Source organism: Taeniopygia guttata, chromosome Z (genome assembly GCF_048771995.1).
Source record: "Taeniopygia guttata chromosome Z, bTaeGut7.mat, whole genome shotgun sequence".
Taxonomy (NCBI): domain Eukaryota; kingdom Metazoa; phylum Chordata; class Aves; order Passeriformes; family Estrildidae; genus Taeniopygia; species Taeniopygia guttata.
In genome coordinates, this window is record NC_133063.1 from 76,786,126 (window position 1) to 76,803,481 (window position 17,356).

At 50.6% G+C, this 17,356-nt stretch overlaps 1 protein-coding gene across 1 annotated transcript in view; it reads left to right on the forward strand.

Moving 5' to 3' along the window:
* Positions 1-5,165: 5,165 nt before the first annotated feature.
* LOC140682023 (DNA polymerase delta catalytic subunit-like) overlaps positions 5,166-17,356 on the forward strand; it is a 35,286-nt gene continuing 23,095 nt past the window's right edge. The window contains exons 1-7 of the mRNA XM_072922868.1: positions 5,166-5,214; positions 5,683-5,748; positions 6,903-7,069; positions 9,409-9,513; positions 11,952-12,092; positions 13,678-13,788; positions 16,588-16,779. Coding sequence (XP_072778969.1) covers positions 5,166-5,214; positions 5,683-5,748; positions 6,903-7,069; positions 9,409-9,513; positions 11,952-12,092; positions 13,678-13,788; positions 16,588-16,779 — 831 coding nt within the window. The remainder of the gene's footprint in view (positions 5,215-5,682; positions 5,749-6,902; positions 7,070-9,408; positions 9,514-11,951; positions 12,093-13,677; positions 13,789-16,587; positions 16,780-17,356) is intronic.

Below are 17,356 nucleotides of genomic sequence, written 5' to 3' on the forward strand. Positions count from 1 at the left end.
GTAACACTAGCAATTTTAATCCCTGTTTTATCTTTCACCATCCCCTTTCTCTTCTGAAAAGTCATAGATCATTTCAGTTAGCACTACTTTTATTGCTCCATTATGTGTAAAATCAAGTAATGTTGTATTTACCTATGGAAGCTGAGCAGCATGAAAGGAGATGCTGTCTGGAAAATAACAGCTAAGAAACTATAATTTCTTGAAAAGCAGACTTACCATCAGGAGCAGAAGGAGCAGCACCAGCAGGAGGGGAAACAGATTCTTTGAGGGAAAAGTGAACTTGCAAGGATTCTGTTCAAAAAAAGTAAATGTGAAAAAGCAAGGAAATGGACAGAACTGAAGGGGTTTAGGGCACAAGGACAGGCTGTTACAGAAAAGCTAATGATTTATAACAGAAAGAAAGGAAAACGCTTTGGTAAAAAAAAAAACCAAAATATAGAAAAAGAAAGAGAAAGAAAAAGAAAGAAAAATAAAGAAAAAGAAGGAAAGAGAAAGAGACAAGGAAAGATAAAAAAGAGAGAAGGAAAGAGGGAGGAAGGGAGGGAGGGAAGGAGGGAGGGAGGGAGGGAGGGAGGGAGGGAGGGAGGGAGGAAGGAAGGAAGGAAGGAAGGAAGGAAGGAAGGAAGGAAGGAAGGAAGGAAGGAAGGAAGGAAGGAAGGAAGGAAGGAAGGAAGGAAGGAAGGAAGGAAGGAAGGAAGGAAGGAAGGAAGGAAGGAAGGAGGGAAGGAGGGAAGGAGGGAAGGAGGGAAGGAGGGAAGGAGGGAAGGAGGGAAGGAGGGAAGGAGGGAAGGAGGGAAGGAGGGAAGGAGGGAAGGAGGGAAGGAGGGAAGGAGGGAAGGAGGGAAGGAAGGAAGGAAGGAAGGAAGGAAGGAAGGAAGGAAGGAAGGAAGGAAGGAAGGAAGGAAGGAAGGAAGGAAGGAAGGAAGGAAGGAAGGAAGGAAGGAAGGAAGGAAGGAAGGAAGGAAGGAAGGAAGGAAGGAAGGAAGGAAGGAAGGAAGGAAGGAAGGAAGGAAGGAAGGAAGGAAGGAAGGAAGGAAGGAAGGAAGGAAGGAAGGAAGGAAGGAAGGAAGGAAGGAAGGAAGGAAGGAAGGAAGGAAGGAAGGAAGGAAGGAAGGAAGGAAGGAAAGAAATATAAAAAAAATCCCCAAACTAACACCCACCCACTCACCACTCCCCAAAACAAAACAAAACAAAAAAACAAACAAACAAACAAAAAAAAAAACCCAAAAAAAACCAAAACAAAAAAACCCAGAATCCAACCAATCAAGCAACAAGTCTGAACTTAAACCAAAAATGCACAATCAAATAGCAACCAGTAGGAAGAAAACTTACAATAGTAATTTCAATCCCTGTATTAGGTTTCACTATCCCCTTTCTCTTTTGAAAATTGTCTCAGAACATTTCTCTTTGCACTAATTTTATTGCTCTCCGTTATCATTACAATCAAGTATTGCTGTATTTGCCTACAGAAGCTGTGCAGCATGAAGGGAGATGCTGTCTGGCAACCCACATCCAAGTGACTGCAATTACTTGAAAAGCAGACTTACCATCAGCAGCAGGAGTAAGAGGCTCAGCAGTTAAGGGTTCAAAGTGAATCTGTGAAGATTCCCTTCCTGATGTTAATGCTTTAACTTTGGAAGCTGGCAATGAGTAGAGATCCATAAAGTGTCTAAGCACGTGCTTTAAATAAAAGTAGAAGGAATCATTAGTGCCAGGCAAGCTACACTTAAATGCCAAATAGCACACATCCAAATATTTTACAAAAGACAAAACATTTCTTTTAACAAAGAGATCAAATACAGATTGTGAGCCAGGCATAATGTCAGTCCCAGGACTTAAACATCAAAACATCTAACGCTGGATTTTGTATTTTTTCTAAAATATTGAATATTGATATCATTGAGGAGCAGAGAATGAGTCCACACCCTAGTAAGAAGATGCTTTGATGAGACGTTTTCAAGTATGCAGTACAGCATTGAGCTCTTGATACAATTTTTTCATTTTATTTCAATACAAGACTTAGTGCAGGTTCAATTTCTGTTCACAAAAAATGACCACACAGTTTCAGGCTAATGTTCAGACTTCCAAGATGAGTCAATTGATTAATCCTTCCACTCCACAGGGGAAAAAAAATGGTAGTAACAAAAGAAACGTCACAAACCTACAGACCTCTGCAAACAAATAATCTGATTGCACTATAATTGGAAAAATGTAACTATTTCCATGTATGCAGTGGAAGAATGTCCCAATTTTGTTATATTGATTGGATTAATGATAAAATTAGCAGGACAATAGAGCACAGATGATTTGGCAGTACTGGTAACTTTATATGTATCTCAAGTAGTCTCAACTATTTGTTGAACTTATTGGTCTTCTTTACAAAGGTTAATCACATTTTATTTGTGATTATTTTCCCATTCAGATAGTATGACACTGATCTTTTGAATGTAAACTTGTGATACAGACAAAAATCAGCTTATTACCACAAACAGATTTACAAAGATTTTTGTAGTTTTTTTCTTTCCTTGGTTTCTCATTGCTGATTTTCAGAATAGTTGTTAACACTGCTAAATTCAATCAGGTTATTTCATTGTGGTTTCTAGGAACCAGCAGTGTCAAACCAACCCATATCACATCTTTTGTCATCAGAAAGAATCTACAAAATGTCTTGGTGCTGTGGTTCTAGTTCTGAAAGAGGATTCCTGCAGATTATAAGGCCTTTAATTGAATTGTGCTCACCACAGACTAATTAACGCAGTTCTAGAGGATGTGTCTGCAAACAACTGCACTGCTTTTAATGACAAGTGCTCCTAAAGTGACTCCTAACTCGTTACTTTACTCAAGATTGCAGGATTGCCCTTCATACAGTTTGGTATAAAGTAAAACTAAAATCCATTAGGTGACCTCTGTCTATAAAAGGCAAATTTCATAATAAAACCTCAATAATGAGCTTGGAAAGGAATCAAACAGGAAGTAGAGATGAGGGCAGAAGAGAGAGAGGGAAAAGGTGGAAAGAGAGATGGGGAAAGGGAGAAAGAGGAAAATGGATGGAGAAAAGGAAGTTCACAGTGACACAGACTGTGAGCCATTGGTGCTGTTTGTATATGTCCTGAGTTACCAAGTGCACCTGAGGCTGCCAGGTGAACATGAACTTTACCAGTCTGTCCCAGCAGCGAGCTCCCCAGCATGTACTCTACTATGTTAATTATACCACAAGCACTTTGTGCAAATATGAAATTAGACTTTTTGTATTTCTGATTCTCTTCAGGAGAGAAAGAGGGAACAGGCTGCAGATGCTTCTGCAATCATTCTGAGGTCAAAAAGAATGGGAGTTGGGATGGGATAAAAAGAAAAAAGAAGCTGCATCCACTACCGAATTAGAAAAGCAGGATTTAAAACCTGTGATTGCAACAATGCCTCCTGTGAAAAGATGCCACACATGGAACCTTTTGTGCAGCTCTAAAATGGATCACTGTACTGGGAAAACATTTTTAATTCTACCCTTTGATGGAAAAGTTCATCTGTGCTAATTAAGCCTCATGGGAATCTCAAAGTATTGCATATTCCGTATTTCCATCTTTTAGTGCGGAAACACGATAATCCATACATAATTTATATCTTTATCAGGCATGTATGCATGCAAGAGAGCAACACTGAGAATTTTACAGCTTAGAATCTATCTTTCTTGAACTTTTGATTTTGTGACCCTGATCCTGCAATTTTATACTACATTAGAACAGAAAATCTAGAACAAATTGTAAGGCATTACTGCAGAAACTTACACACTGTATGAAATACTTATTTTGTCTAAGATCCTTGCAATTTACTCATTTACCTGCTCTTCAGACAGAGAAATACAATGAAAGAAATGTGACTCACTCTGCCTTTTGCTCTCTCATTGGGAAAAAAAATCTGTCTTGACACTAATATATTCTGCACAGCTATAAAGACTAATGGATAGTTTCTGCAGAAGACATCAAACTTAAAAACAATGAGGAGACATTGCACTGAATCCACTGAATCTATGTTTAGAGCCAAAAATATGGTACATTTTCTGTTAATTTATATTTTTTCCTACTTATTCTTTTGTCCTAACAAAATCAGTATTTATATATAATAATAATTATATTTATAATAAATTAATATAATAAATATAATTATTATATGTATATAGAAGCTACATGAGCAAAATAGCTTCTATATTAAACATTCTAAATATCAGGTTTTTTAAATGAGGACTGCTCAAAACTCCATAATTTATTCTAGAACTGTGGGTTGACAAAAATCTGATACTGACCAAAATGGAATATGAAAATCTTGTATTTTTTATTTGGTTGGTTTTGTTTGTTTGTGGGAACCTTACTTGGTTTTAGTTTTGTTTGTGTTTTTTTTTTTTTTCTTTTTTAATTAGTCTTGTGTATATTAATGGGAAAAAAAAGAGGGAGATAGAGGGATATTAATTTTCAGGTACATATACTTCTGTCCATGTTTGTATTCCCATCAGTTATTTGACGCTGAACTGCAAAATTAAAAGTTACCATCATCTCTGAAATACCATGTGCAAGAGTATACATGGACATTGTTTTTCTGCTGTTGACTGTAATCGTTTTGAAGCTTTTTGCTCTCCACATGCTCAGAGCAGTCTATCTGCCTGTTGTGTCTCAGATGCCAAAAATGAAAGAAAATTAAAACAGAAAAAATGAAACAGGATTGGTTTTAGACTCTAAGCTGGAACGACAAAGCCTCTGGCTTGCCCCTCACTGCTTCCTCTGAAAGGGTCTCCAGCTGCAGGCTGGGGAGCGGCGTGGCTGCTGCAGCACCTGCCACGGCCTCCTCTTTGGCCTAAAGGGCAAAAAAACCCAGTACCAGTGGTAATTCTCCTTCAGACACACCAGCTGGGATGAACTGGGTCCCCTTGAGCCCATTGAGTGGACTTGCATTGATCACCGGACCTAACATCCATGAATAAAGTACAAATGATTGAATTTTCATTGCAAATAAATCTCTAATTCACAGTGCTGGGAGAGAATGCTACCAAGAAAATAAAAAAAGCACCTTGCCCTGGTCAGAAAAGAGAACGGCCAAGGACATGGCACATATGTACTACTGTGAAAACACGGCAGTTGCTGCATGACATTCACTTCCAAAGTCTGAAAGAAGCCAGTATGAAGCTGGTGGTGGCCCAAAGAAAATTTTCTATCAGCACAGTTTGCTGTAGGTGATAAATGCAGTTTAGGTTCTGTCATTTTCTATGAACATTAAAGGAAAGAGACTTGAAAAAGATATCTGAAAATATAATTAACAACAGTTTTGGTGAACGCAGAAACTAAAATAAAGAAGAGAATCCCATGTTGCTAGGAATTAAAGATGTAGTAAGGGAAATCAACACTCCAAGGTAATGAAAACACTTCTTTTGCTCTATGCTGCTCTAGATTAAAAAGTTATGAAACCATCTGCCTTTAGAGCTAGAGTTGAAAATAGTCCTTTCTCCTAAATAATTAATATGTACATCTTTATTAGACCTTCAAATAGTCCTATAACAGGGCACAATTGTGCAAGTCAGAGGGAAAATTTGAGATTACTATTAAGTTTAAAATATGATTTTAAAAAATACCACAGAAGTTTCTGACCAAAGATTATGATTTCCTGCCTTTTCTTTTCCTATTTATGATGTTTCATAAGCTAAAGGAGCAGACAAAGCCAAATATGGCCACCAAGTATGTGACCTCTCATGCGCTGGAAGGAAGGGTAGGGGGGACTGGGATAAACTGGGAGGGACTGGGATAAACTGGGAGGGGTTAAATGGGCACTGGGAGGGGTTAAATGGGGACTGGGATAAACTGGGATAAACTGGGAGGGACTGGGAGGGACTGGGATAAACTGGGAGGGGATTGGGGGGGACTGGGAGGGACTGGGGGGGTTAAAGGGGGACTGGGAGGGACTGGGAGAGGATTGGAACAAACTGGGATGGCTTAAAAGGGGACTGGGAGGGACTGGGGGGCACTGGGAGGGACTGGGAAAGGATTGGGGGGCACTGGTACAAACTGGGGGGGACTGGGACAAACTGGGAAGGGATTGGGGGGGACTGGGACAAACTGGGAGGGGTTAAAGGGGAACTGGGAGGGGTTTAAAGGGGGACTGGGAAAGGTTAAATGGGGACTGGGACAAACTGGGAGGGAACTGGGATGGACTGGGACGGGATTGGGGGGGGTTAAATGGGGACTGGGAGGGGTTAAAGGGGCACTGGGAGGGACTGGGAAGGGGTTTTTTGGGGCGGTTTTTGAGGTTTTTTGGGGTGCTTTTTGGGGTTTTTTGGGGCGGGTTTTTGGGTTTTTTGGGGCGGTTTTAGGGGTTTTTTGGGGCGGTTTTGGGGTTCTTTGGGTGTCTTGGACTCGATTTTGAGGCTTTTTAGCTCAATTTTGGGCAGTTTTAGTTGAATTTTGGAAGGTTTCAGTTGAATTTTGAGCGGTTTCAGTTGAATTTTGGGTGTTTTCAGTTCAATTTTGGGTTTTTAGCTCAGTTTTGGGGTTTTTAGCTCAATTTTGGGCAGTTTCAGTTGAATTTTGGGCGATTTCGGTTCAATTTTGGGTGTTTTCAGTTGAATTTTTGGCAGTTTTAGTTGAATTTTGGGCGGTTTCAGTTCAATTTTGGGCAGTTTCAGTTGAATTTTGGGTGTTTTCAGTTCCATTTTGGGTGTTTTTGGGTGGTTTTCTTTCAATTTGAGTTGTGCCTTTGGCGCTGCAGTTGCACTTTTCGCCCACCAGGCGTCGCTGCGGAGCCGCATTTTCCTCCATTTTGCTGCAATTTTGGGGCTGTTTTTGGGTTTTTTGGGGCGCTTTTTTGGGTTTTTCTCTGTGCCGGACCCGATTTTGGGGTGAAATCCGCTGTTTTCGGTACCGCAGGAGTGTTCCCGGAGCCGCAGCAGGACCCGGTGATCGCCATCGCGGCCGTGGCGCTGCGTCAGGGGGCGCGGGAGCCGTTCCTGAGGGTCGTGTTCACCCTGAGGAGCTGCGCGGCCCTGAGGGGAGCCACGGTCAGGAGCTTCGAGAGCGAGAGGGAGCTGCTGCAGGTGGGATTTGGGGTGAAAAACACGGATTTTGTGGCTTTTGGGAAATTTAGGGGGAGTTTGGGGTCATTTTGATGGGTTTTGGGGTGATTTTGGGGGGATTTGGGGTCATTTTGGGGTTGTTTTATTGGGTCTATTTGGGGTGGTTTTGGAGCCACGGTCAGGAGCTTCGAGAGCGAGAGGGAGCTGCTGCAGGTGCTTTTGGGGTGAAAAATGGGGATTTTGGGGCTTTTGGGAAATTAGGAAGGTTTTGGGGGAAGTTTGGGGTGATTTTGGGGTGGTTTTGGGGCGATTTGGGGTGTTTTTGGGTCATTTTTGTGGAGGATTTATGGGGAAAATTGGAGCCACAGTCAGGAGCTTCGAGAGCGAGAGGGAGCTGCTGCAGGTGCGTTTGGGGCGAAAAACGGCGATTTTGGGGTTTTTGGGAAATTGGGGGAAGTTTGGGGAAAATTTGGGGTGGATTTGGGGGGTTTCGGGGTGGTTTTGGGTCATTTTTGTCTGGGAAATTGGAGACACCATCAGGAGCTTCAAGAGTGAGATGGAGCTGCTGCAGGTGGGTTTTGGGGTGAAAAACCCGGATTTTGGGGTTTTTGGGAATTTGGGGGCTCTGGGAAGGGTTTGGGGTGATTTTGGGGGGGTTTTGGGGGTCTTTTGGGGGTGGTTTCGGAGCCACGGTCAGGAGGTTCGAGAGCGAGATGGAGCTGCTGCAGGTGCGTTTTGGGGTGAAAAACACGAATTTTGGGGCTTTTGGGGAAATTTATGGTGTCTGGGAAGAGTTTGAGGTGATTTTGGGGTCATTTTGTGGGGGTTTCAGGGGTGTTTTTGGGTCATTTTTGTGGGGGAAACTGGAGCCACGGTCAGGAGGTTCGAGAGCGAGAGGGAGCTGCTGCAGGTGCGTTTGGGGTGAAAAACGGCAATTTTGGGGTTTTTGGGAAAATTTAGGGCAAGTTTGGGGTCATTTTAGGGGGATTTGGGGTCATTTTGGGCTTGTTTTGGGGGGTTTCAGGGGTGATTTTGGAGGGTTTCAAGGGTGGTTTTGGAGCCACGGTCAGGAGCTTGGAGAGCGAGAGGGAGCTACTGCAGGTGCTTTTGGGGTGAAAAACACGGATTTTGGGGTTTTTGGGAAAATTTAGGGCAAGTTTGGAGTTATTTTGGGGGAGTTTGGGGTCATTTTGGGGTGTTTTACGGTCATTTTGGGGGGGTTTTGGGGGTGGTTGTGGGGGAAATTGGAGCCACCATCAGGAGCTTCGAGAGCGAGAGGGAGCTGCTGCAGGTGCGTTTGGGGTGAAAAACACGGATTTTGGGGTTTTTGGGAAATTTAGGGCAAGTTTGGGGTTATTTTGGGGGAGTTTGGGGTCATTTTGATGGGTTTTGGGGTCATTTTGATGGGTTTTGGGGTGGTTTTGGGGGGGATTTGTGGGGGAAATTGGAGACACGGTCAGGAGGTTCGAGAGCGAGAGGGAGCTGCTGCAGGTGCGTTTTGGGGCGAAAAACACGGATTTTGGGGTTTTTGGGAATTTGGGGGGAGTTTGGGGTTATTTTGGGAGAGTTTGGGGTGGTTTTGGGGGGTTTCAGGGGTGGTTTTGGGTCATTTTTGTGGGGGAAACTGGAGATACCATCAGGAGGTTCGAGAGCGGGAGGGAGCTGCTGCAGGTGCGTTTTGGGGTGAAAAACTGAGATTTTGGGGTTTTTGGGGAAATTTAGGGGGTCTGGGGACAGTTTGGGAGAAATTTGGGATGATTTTGGGGTGGTTTTGGGGTGGTTTTAGGTCATTTTGGGGTCACTTTGGAGAGGTTTTGGGGTGGTTTCAGGGGTGGTTTTGGAGCCACGGTCAGGAGCTTGGAGAGTGAGAGGGAGCTGCTGCAGGTGGGTTTGGGGTGAAAAACGGCAATTTTGGGGTTTTTGGAAAAATTTGGGGTGATTTTGGGGTGGTTTTGGGGTGGTTTAGGGGAGTTTGGAGTGATTTTCAGGGGGTTTCAGGGGTGGTTTTGGAGCCACCATCAGGAGCTTTGAGAGCGAGAGGGAGCTGCTGCAGGTGGGTTTGGGGTGAAAAACGGGGATTTTGGGGTAAAACCTGGGGATTTTTGGGAATTTTGGGATGTTTTTGGGATTTTTGGGGATATTTTTGGGATATTTTGGGATATTTTTGGGATTTTTTGGAATATTTTTGGGATTTTTGGTATATTTTTGAGATTTTTTTGGAATATTTTTGGGATTTTTTTGGGATATTTTGGGGATTTTTCGGGATATTTTTGGGATTTTTGGGGATGATTTTGGTATATTTTTGGGATTTTTGGGTATATTTTTGAGATTTTTGGGAATTTCTGACCCCTCTCCCGCAGTCGTGGGCGGAATTCGTTCGGATCGTGGATCCCGACGTGGTGACGGGATACAACATCCACAACTTCGACCTGCCCTACCTGATCCAGAGGGCTCAGGTGCTACAGGTGAGACTCACCTGGGCACACCTGAGACTCACCTGAGCTCACCTGAGACCCCCAAAATCCCCAAATCCCGGGGACCCCCCAAACCCCCCAAAATCCACAACTTTGACCTGCCCTACCTGATCCAGAGGGCGCAGGTGCTACAGGTGAGACACCTGAGACTCACCTGGGCACACCTGAGACTCACCTGGGCACACCTGGGAACACCTGAGCTCACCTGAGACCCCCCAAAAAAACCCCAAATCTCTGGGACCCCCCAAAATCCCCCAAAATCCACAACTTCGACCTCCCCTACCTGATCCAGAGGGCCCAGGTGCTACAGGTGAGACTCACCTGGGCACACCTGAGACTCACCTGAGACCCCCCAAAAAATCCCCAAATCTCTGGGACCCCCCAAACCTCCCAAAATCCACAACTTCCACCTGCCCTACCTGATCCAGAGGGCGCAGGTGCTACAGGTGAGACTCACCTGGGCACACCTGAGCTCACCTGGACTCACCTGAGACTCACCTGAGACCCCCCAAAATCCCAAAAAAATCCCCAAAAAAACCCCAAATCCCTGGGACCCCACAAACCCCCCAAAATCCACAACTTCCACCTGCCCTACCTGATCCAGAGGGCCCAGGTGCTACAGGTGAGACTCACCTGGGCACACCTGGGCACACCTGAGACCCCCCAAAATCCCCCAAAAAAACCCCAAATCTCTGGGACCCCCCAAACCCCCCAAAATCCACAACTTCCACCTGCCCTACCTGATCCAGAGGGCCCAGGTGCTACAGGTGAGACACCTGAGCACACCTGAGACACACCTGGGCACACCTGAGACTCACCTGAGACCCCCCAAAAAAACCCCAAATCTCTGGGACCCCCCCAAACCCCCAAAATCCACAACTTCCACCTGCCCTACCTGATCCAGAGGGCGCAGGTGCTACAGGTGAGACTCACCTGGGCACACCTGAGACTCACCTGGGGGCACCTGAGACTCACCTGGGCTCACCTGGGGTCACCTGAGACTCACCTGGGGGCACCTGGGGTCACCTGGGGGCACCTGGGGTCACCTGGGGACACCTGAGGTCACCTGGGGTCACCTGAGACTCACCTGGGGACACCTGGGGGCACCTGAGACTCACCTGGGCTCACCCCAAACCGCTTCCAGGTGTGTCCCTGACTCACCTGTGTCCCCAAAACCCTCCCAGGTGTGCCCAAGGTGTCCCCAGGTGTGCCCAGCTTTGCCCCTGTCTCACCTGTCTCTCACCTGTCCCAGGTGTCCCTCAGGTGTCTCTCACCTGTCCCTCACCTGTCCCTCACCTGTCCCTCAGTTGTCCCCCAGCTGTCCCCGAGGTGTCCCCAGGCCCTCCCCACTCTCACCTGTCCCTCAGGTGTCCCTCACCTGTCCCTCACCTGTGTCCCAGGTGTCCTCCAGGTGTCCCTCACCTGTCCCAGGTGTCCCTCAGGTGTCCCTCAGGTGTCTCTCACCTGTCCCAGGTGTCCCTCAGGTGTCCCTCACCTGTCCCAGGTGTCCCTCAGGTGTCTCTCACCTGTCCCTCACCTGTCCCAGATGTCCCTCACCTGTCCCTCACCTGTCTCAGGTGTCCCTCACCTGTCCCAGGTGTGCCCAGCCCCTCCTCTGTCCCTCACCTGTCCCTCACCTGTCCCTCACCTGTCCCTCACCTGTCCCAGGTGTCCCTCAGGTGTCCCTCACCTGTCTCACCTGTCCAGGTGGAGTCGTTCCCGTACCTGGGCCGGGTGTGGGGGGTCCCGTCCCAGGTGTCCCTCAGGTGTCCCTCACCTGTCCCAGGTGTCCCCAGCCCCTCACCTGTCCCTCACCTGTCTCAGGTGTCCCCAGCCCCTCACCTGTCCCTCACCTGTCCCAGGTGTCCCTCAGGTGTCTCTCACCTGTCCCAGGTGTTTCTCACCTGTCTCACCTGTCCCAGGTGGAGTCGTTCCCATACCTGGGCCGTGTGTGGGGGGTCCCGTCCCAGGTGTCCCTCAGGTGTCCCAGGTGTCCCTCAGGTGTTTCTCACCTGTCTCACCTGTCCCACCTGTGCAGGTGGAGTCGTTCCCGTACCTGGGCCGGGTGTGGGGGGTCCCGTCTCAGGTGTCCCCCAGGTGTCCCTCAGGTGTCCCTCAGGTGTCCCCAGCCCCTCACCTGTCCCTCACCTGTCCCTCACCTGTCCCTCACCTGTCCCTCACCTGTCCCTCACCTGTCCCAGGTGTTCCTCAGGTGTCCCTCACCTGTTCCAGGTGTCCCTGAGGTGTCCCCCAGGTGTCCCCAGCCCCTCACCTGTCCCTCACCTGTCCCACCTGTCTCACCTGTGCAGGTGGAGTCGTTCCCGTACCTGGGCCGGGTGCGGGGGGTCCCGTCCCAGGTGTCCCTCAGGTGTCCCTCAGGTGTCCCTCAGGTGTCCCTCAGGTGTTTCTCACCTGTCTCACCTGTGCAGGTGGAGTCGTTCCCGTACCTGGGCCGGGTGCGGGGGGTCCCGTCCCAGGTGAGGGATTCGGCGTTCCAGTCCCGCCAGCTCGGCCGCCGGGAGGGGAAAGCGGTCACCACACCTGGGAGGGTCACCTTGGACATGCTGCAGGTGAGGGACACACCTGGGCACACCTGGGAGGGGTAAAACACACCTGGGAGGGGGTAAAACACACCTGGGAGGGGTTAAAACACACCTGGGCACACCTGGGAGGGAAAAAAACACACCTGGGCACACCTGGGAGGGTCACCCTGGACATGCTGCAGGTGAGGGACACCTGGGCACTGCCCTGGGCACAGCTGGGCACACCTGGGCACACCTGGGCACACCTGGGCACTGCCCTGGGCACACCTGGGAGGGAAAATGCACACCTGGGAGGGGTTTTGGCACACCTGGGCACACCTGGGCACACCTGGGAGGGAAAAAAACACACCTGGGAGGGAAAAAAACACACCTGGGAGGGTCACCCTGGACATGCTGCAGGTGAGGGACACACCTGGGCACACCTGGGAGGGAAAAAAACACACCTGGGAGGGGGTAAAACACACCTGGGAGGGTCACCCTGGACATGCTGCAGGTGAGGGCACACCTGGGCACACCTGGGAGGGTCACCTTGGACATGCTGCAGGTGAGGGCACACCTGGGAGGGGTAAAACACACCTGGGCACACCTGGGCACACCTGGGCACACCTGGGACACCTGGGAGGGAAAAAACACACCTGGGAGGGGGTAAAACACACCTGGGACATGATAAAACACACCTGGGCACACCTGGGAGGGTCACCTTGGACATGCTGCAGGTGAGGGACACCTGGGCACACCTGGGAGGGGTAAAACACACCTGGGCACACCTGGGACACACCTGGGAGGGTCACCTTGGACATGCTGCAGGTGAGGGCACACCTGGGACACACCTGGGACACACCTGGGCACACCTGGGAGGGGGTAAAACACACCTGGGAGGGTCACCTTGGACATGCTGCAGGTGAGGGCACACCTGGGCACACCTGGGCACAGCTGGGAGGGAAAAAAACACACCTGGGAGAGGGTAAAACACACCTGGGCACAGCTGGGACACACCTGGGAGGGGGTAAAACACACCTGGGAGGGATAAAACACACCTGGGCACACCTGGGACACACCTGGGCACACCTGGGAGAGGGTAAAACACACCTGGGAGGGGTAAAACACACCTGGGCACAGCTGGGCACACCTGGGAAGGGTTTGGGCACACCTGGGTACACCTGGGCACAGCTGGGAGGGGGTAAAACACACCTGAGCACACCTGGGCACACCTGGGGCACACCTGGGTACACCTGGGGCACACCTGGGAGAGGGTAAAACACACCTGAACGCACCTGGGCACACCTGGGAGGATTTTGGGGTGATCTGGGCGGTTTTGGGGCTCCCCAGGTGAGTTTTGGCTCAGGTTTTGGGGTGTCCCAGCGCCATTTTTGGGCGATTCAGAGTCAAATTTTGGGGTTTGTTTTTTTTTTTGAGCAGAATTTGGGTTTTTTTGGGAATTAATTTGGGATCCCCAGGTGGATTTTGGGGTTCCCCAGGTGGATTTTGGGGTTCCCCAGGTGGATTTTGGGGTCACTCAGGTGGATTTTGGGGTCCCCAGGTGGATTTTGGGTGGATTTTGGGGTCCCCAGGTGAGTTTTGGGGTCACTCAGGTAAATTTTGGGGTCCCCAGGTGCTGCTGAGGGAGCACAAGCTGCGCTCGTACTCCCTGAACGCCGTCAGCGCGCATTTCCTGCACGAGCAGAAGGAGGACGTGCCCCACGGCATCATCACCGAGCTGCAGGTGCGTCCCCAAATGTCACCTGTGATGTCACCTGTGTCACCTGTGTCACCTGGGGTCACCTGAAATTACAGGTGTGCCACCAAACGGCCCCAAAATGGCCTCAAACGGACCCAAAATGGCTTTAAATGGCCCCAAAATGGCACCTGTGTCACCTGTGTCCCCCACGGCATCATCACCGAGCTGCAGGTGCGTCCCCAAATGTCACCTGGGTCACCTGTGTCACCTGGGGTCACCTGGGGTTACAGGTGTGCCACCAAACGGCCCCAAAATGGCTTTAAATGGCCCCAAAATGGCATCAAACGGCCCCAAAATGGCTTTAGATGGCCTCAAAATGGCCTCAAATGGCCCCAAAATGTCACCTGTGTCACCTGGGATCACCTGGAGTTACAGGTGTGCCACCAAATGGCCCCAAAATGGCTTTAAATGGCCCCAAAATGGCCTGAAACGGCCCCAAAATGGCCTCAAACGGACCCAAAATGCCACAAACGAAACCCAAAATGGCACCTGTGATGTCACCTGGGGTCACCTGGGGTCACCTGGAGTTACAGGTGTGTCACCAAACGGCCCCAAAATGGTTTTAAATGGCCTCAAAATGGCCTCAAACGGCATCAAAATGGTCTCAAACGGACCCAAAATGGCCACAAACGGTCCCAAAATGGCACCTGTGTCACCTGTGTCCCCCACGGCATCGTCACCGAGCTGCAGGTGCGTCCCCAAATGTCACCTGGGTCACCTGTGTCACCTGGGGTCACCTGGGGTTACAGGTGTGGCGCCAAACGGCCCCAAAATGGCTTTAAATGGCCCCAAAATGGCCCCAAACGGCCCCAAAATGGCACCTGTGTCACCTGTGTCCCCCTTGACATCGTCACCGAGCTGCAGGTGCGTCCCCAAATGTCACCTGGGTCACCTGTGTCACCTGGGGTCACCTGGGGTCACCAAATGGCCTCAAAATGGCTTTAAATGGCCCCAAAATGGCCTCAAATGGACCCAAAATGGCACCTGTGTCACCTGTGTCCCCCACGGCATCGTCACCGAGCTGCAGGTGCGTCCCCAAATGTCACCTGGGTCACCTGTGTCACCTGGGGCCACCTGGAGTTACAGGTGTGCCGCCAAACGGCCCCAAAATGGCTTTAAATGGCCCCAAAATGGCCCAAAAATGGCTTTAAATGGCCCCAAAATGGCCCCAAAATGGCACCTAAGGGTGTCCCCATGTCCCTAATGGTGTCCCCATGTCCCCAGTGTCCCTAAGGGTGTCCCCGATGGTGTCCCAGCCCCACTCCTCATTGTCCCCAATGGTGTACCCATCTTTCTAATGGTGTCCCCAATGTCCCCAATGGTGTCCCCATGTCCCCAATGCTGTCCCCGATGGTGTCCCCAAAGGTGTCCCAATGTCCCCAATGGTGTCCCACCTCACTGTCCCTGATGGTGTCCCCAATGGTGTCCCCGTGTCCCCAATGGTGTCCCACCCTGCTGTCCCCAATGGTGTCCCCGTGTCCCTGATGGTGTCCCCATGTCCCCAACACTGTCCCACCCCACTGTCCCCGATGGTGTCCCCGATGGTGTCCCCATGTCCCTAATGGTGTCCCCATGTCCCCAGTGGTGTCCCCATGTCCCCAATGGTGTCCCCATGTCCCCAACGCTGTCCCACCCCGCTGTCCCCAATGCTGTCCCACCCCGCTGTCCCTGATGGTGTCCCCATGTCCCCAATGGTGTCCCCATCTCCCTAATGGTGTCCCCAATGTCCCCAAGGGCATCCCCAATGGTGTCCCCATCTCCCCGATGGTGTCCCCATGTCCCCAACGCTGTCCCACCCCGCTGTCCCCAATGCTGTCCCCGATGGTGTCCCCATGTCCCCAATGGTGTCCCCGATGGTGTCCCCATGTCCCCAATGCTGTCCCCAATGGTGTCCCCATGTCCCCACGCTGTCCCTGATGGTGTCCCCAATGGTGTCCCCATGTCCCCAATGGTGTCCCCATCTCCCTAATGGTGTCCCCAATGTCCCCAAGGGCATCCCCAATGGTGTCCCCGTGTCCCCAATGCTATCCCACCTCGCTGTCCCCAACGGTGTCCCCATGTCCCCCACGCTGTCCCACCTCACTGTCCCTGATGGTGTCCCCGATGGTGTCCCCATGTCCCCAATGGTGCCCCCATGTCCCCCATGGTGTCCCAGCCCCATGTCCCTGATGGTGTCCCACCCCACTGTCCCCAATGGTGTCCCCAATGGTGTCCCCATGTCCCCAACGCTGTCCCTGATGGTGTCCCCAATGGTGTCCCCATGTCCCCAATGGTGTCCCAGCCCCATGTCCCCAGTGGTGTCCCCATGTCCCCAATGGTGTCCCACCTCGCTATCCCCGATGGTGTCCCCATGTCCCCAATGGTGTCCCCATGTCCCCAATGCTGTCCCACCCCACTATCCCCAATGGTGTCCCCATCTCCCTAATGGTGTCCCCAATGTCCCCAAGGTTATCCCCAATGGTGTCCCACCCCACTGTCCCCAATGGTGTCCCCATGTCCCCCACGCTGTCCCACCTTGCTGTCCCCAATGGTGTCCCCATGTCCCCAGTGGTGTCCCAGCCCCATGTCCCCTGTGGTGTCCCACCTCGCTGTCCCTGATGGTGTCCCCATGTCCCCGATGGTGTCCCGCTGTCCCCAATGGCGTCCCCACGTTCCCCATGGTGTCCGAGCCCCATATCCTTGATGGTGTCCCACCCCACTGTCCCCGATGGTGTCCCCATGTCCCCGATGGTGTCCCACCTCGTTGTCCCTGATGGTGTCCCATGTCCCCACTTTGTCCCCCAGAACGGGGACGCGCAGACGCGGCGCCGCCTGGCGCTGTACTGCCTGAAGGACGCCATGCTGCCGCTGCGGCTGCTGGAGCGCCTGATGACGCTGGTGACGCTGGTGGAGATGGCGCGGGTGACGGCCGTGCCCCTCAGCTACCTGCTCACCCACGGACAGCAGGTCAAGGTGGTGGCGCAGCTCCTGCGGCAGGTGACAAAGGGGACATGAGGGGGGGACACTGAGGGGACAGCGGGGTGGGAGGTGGGACGGGAAATGGAGGAAATGTGGGGGGAAAATGGAGGTGAATGTGAGGGGAAAATGGTGGTGAATGTGAGGGGAGAAAATGGAGGGAAATGGAAAAAAAGGAGGGAAATGTGAGGGGGAAGTGGTGGTGAATGTGAGGAGAAAATGGTGGTGAATGTGAGGGGGAAATGGAGGGAAAATGTGAGGGGAAAATGGAGGGAAATGTGAGGAGAAAATGGAGGGAAATGTGAGGGGAGAAAATGGAGGGAAATGTGAGGGGGAATGGAGGAAATGTGAGGGGGAAATGGAGGAAATGTGAGGGGGAAATGGAGGAAATGTGAGGGAGAAAATGGAGGGAAATGTGAGAGGAAAATGGTGGTGAATGTGAGGGGAAAATGGTGGTGAATGTGAGGGGAAAAGTAGGGAAATGTGAGGGGGAAATGGAGGGAAATGTGAGGGGAAAATGGAGGGAAATGTGAGGGGAGAAAATGGAGGGAAATGTGAGGGGAGAAAATGGAGGGAAATGGAAAAAAAGGAGGGAAAT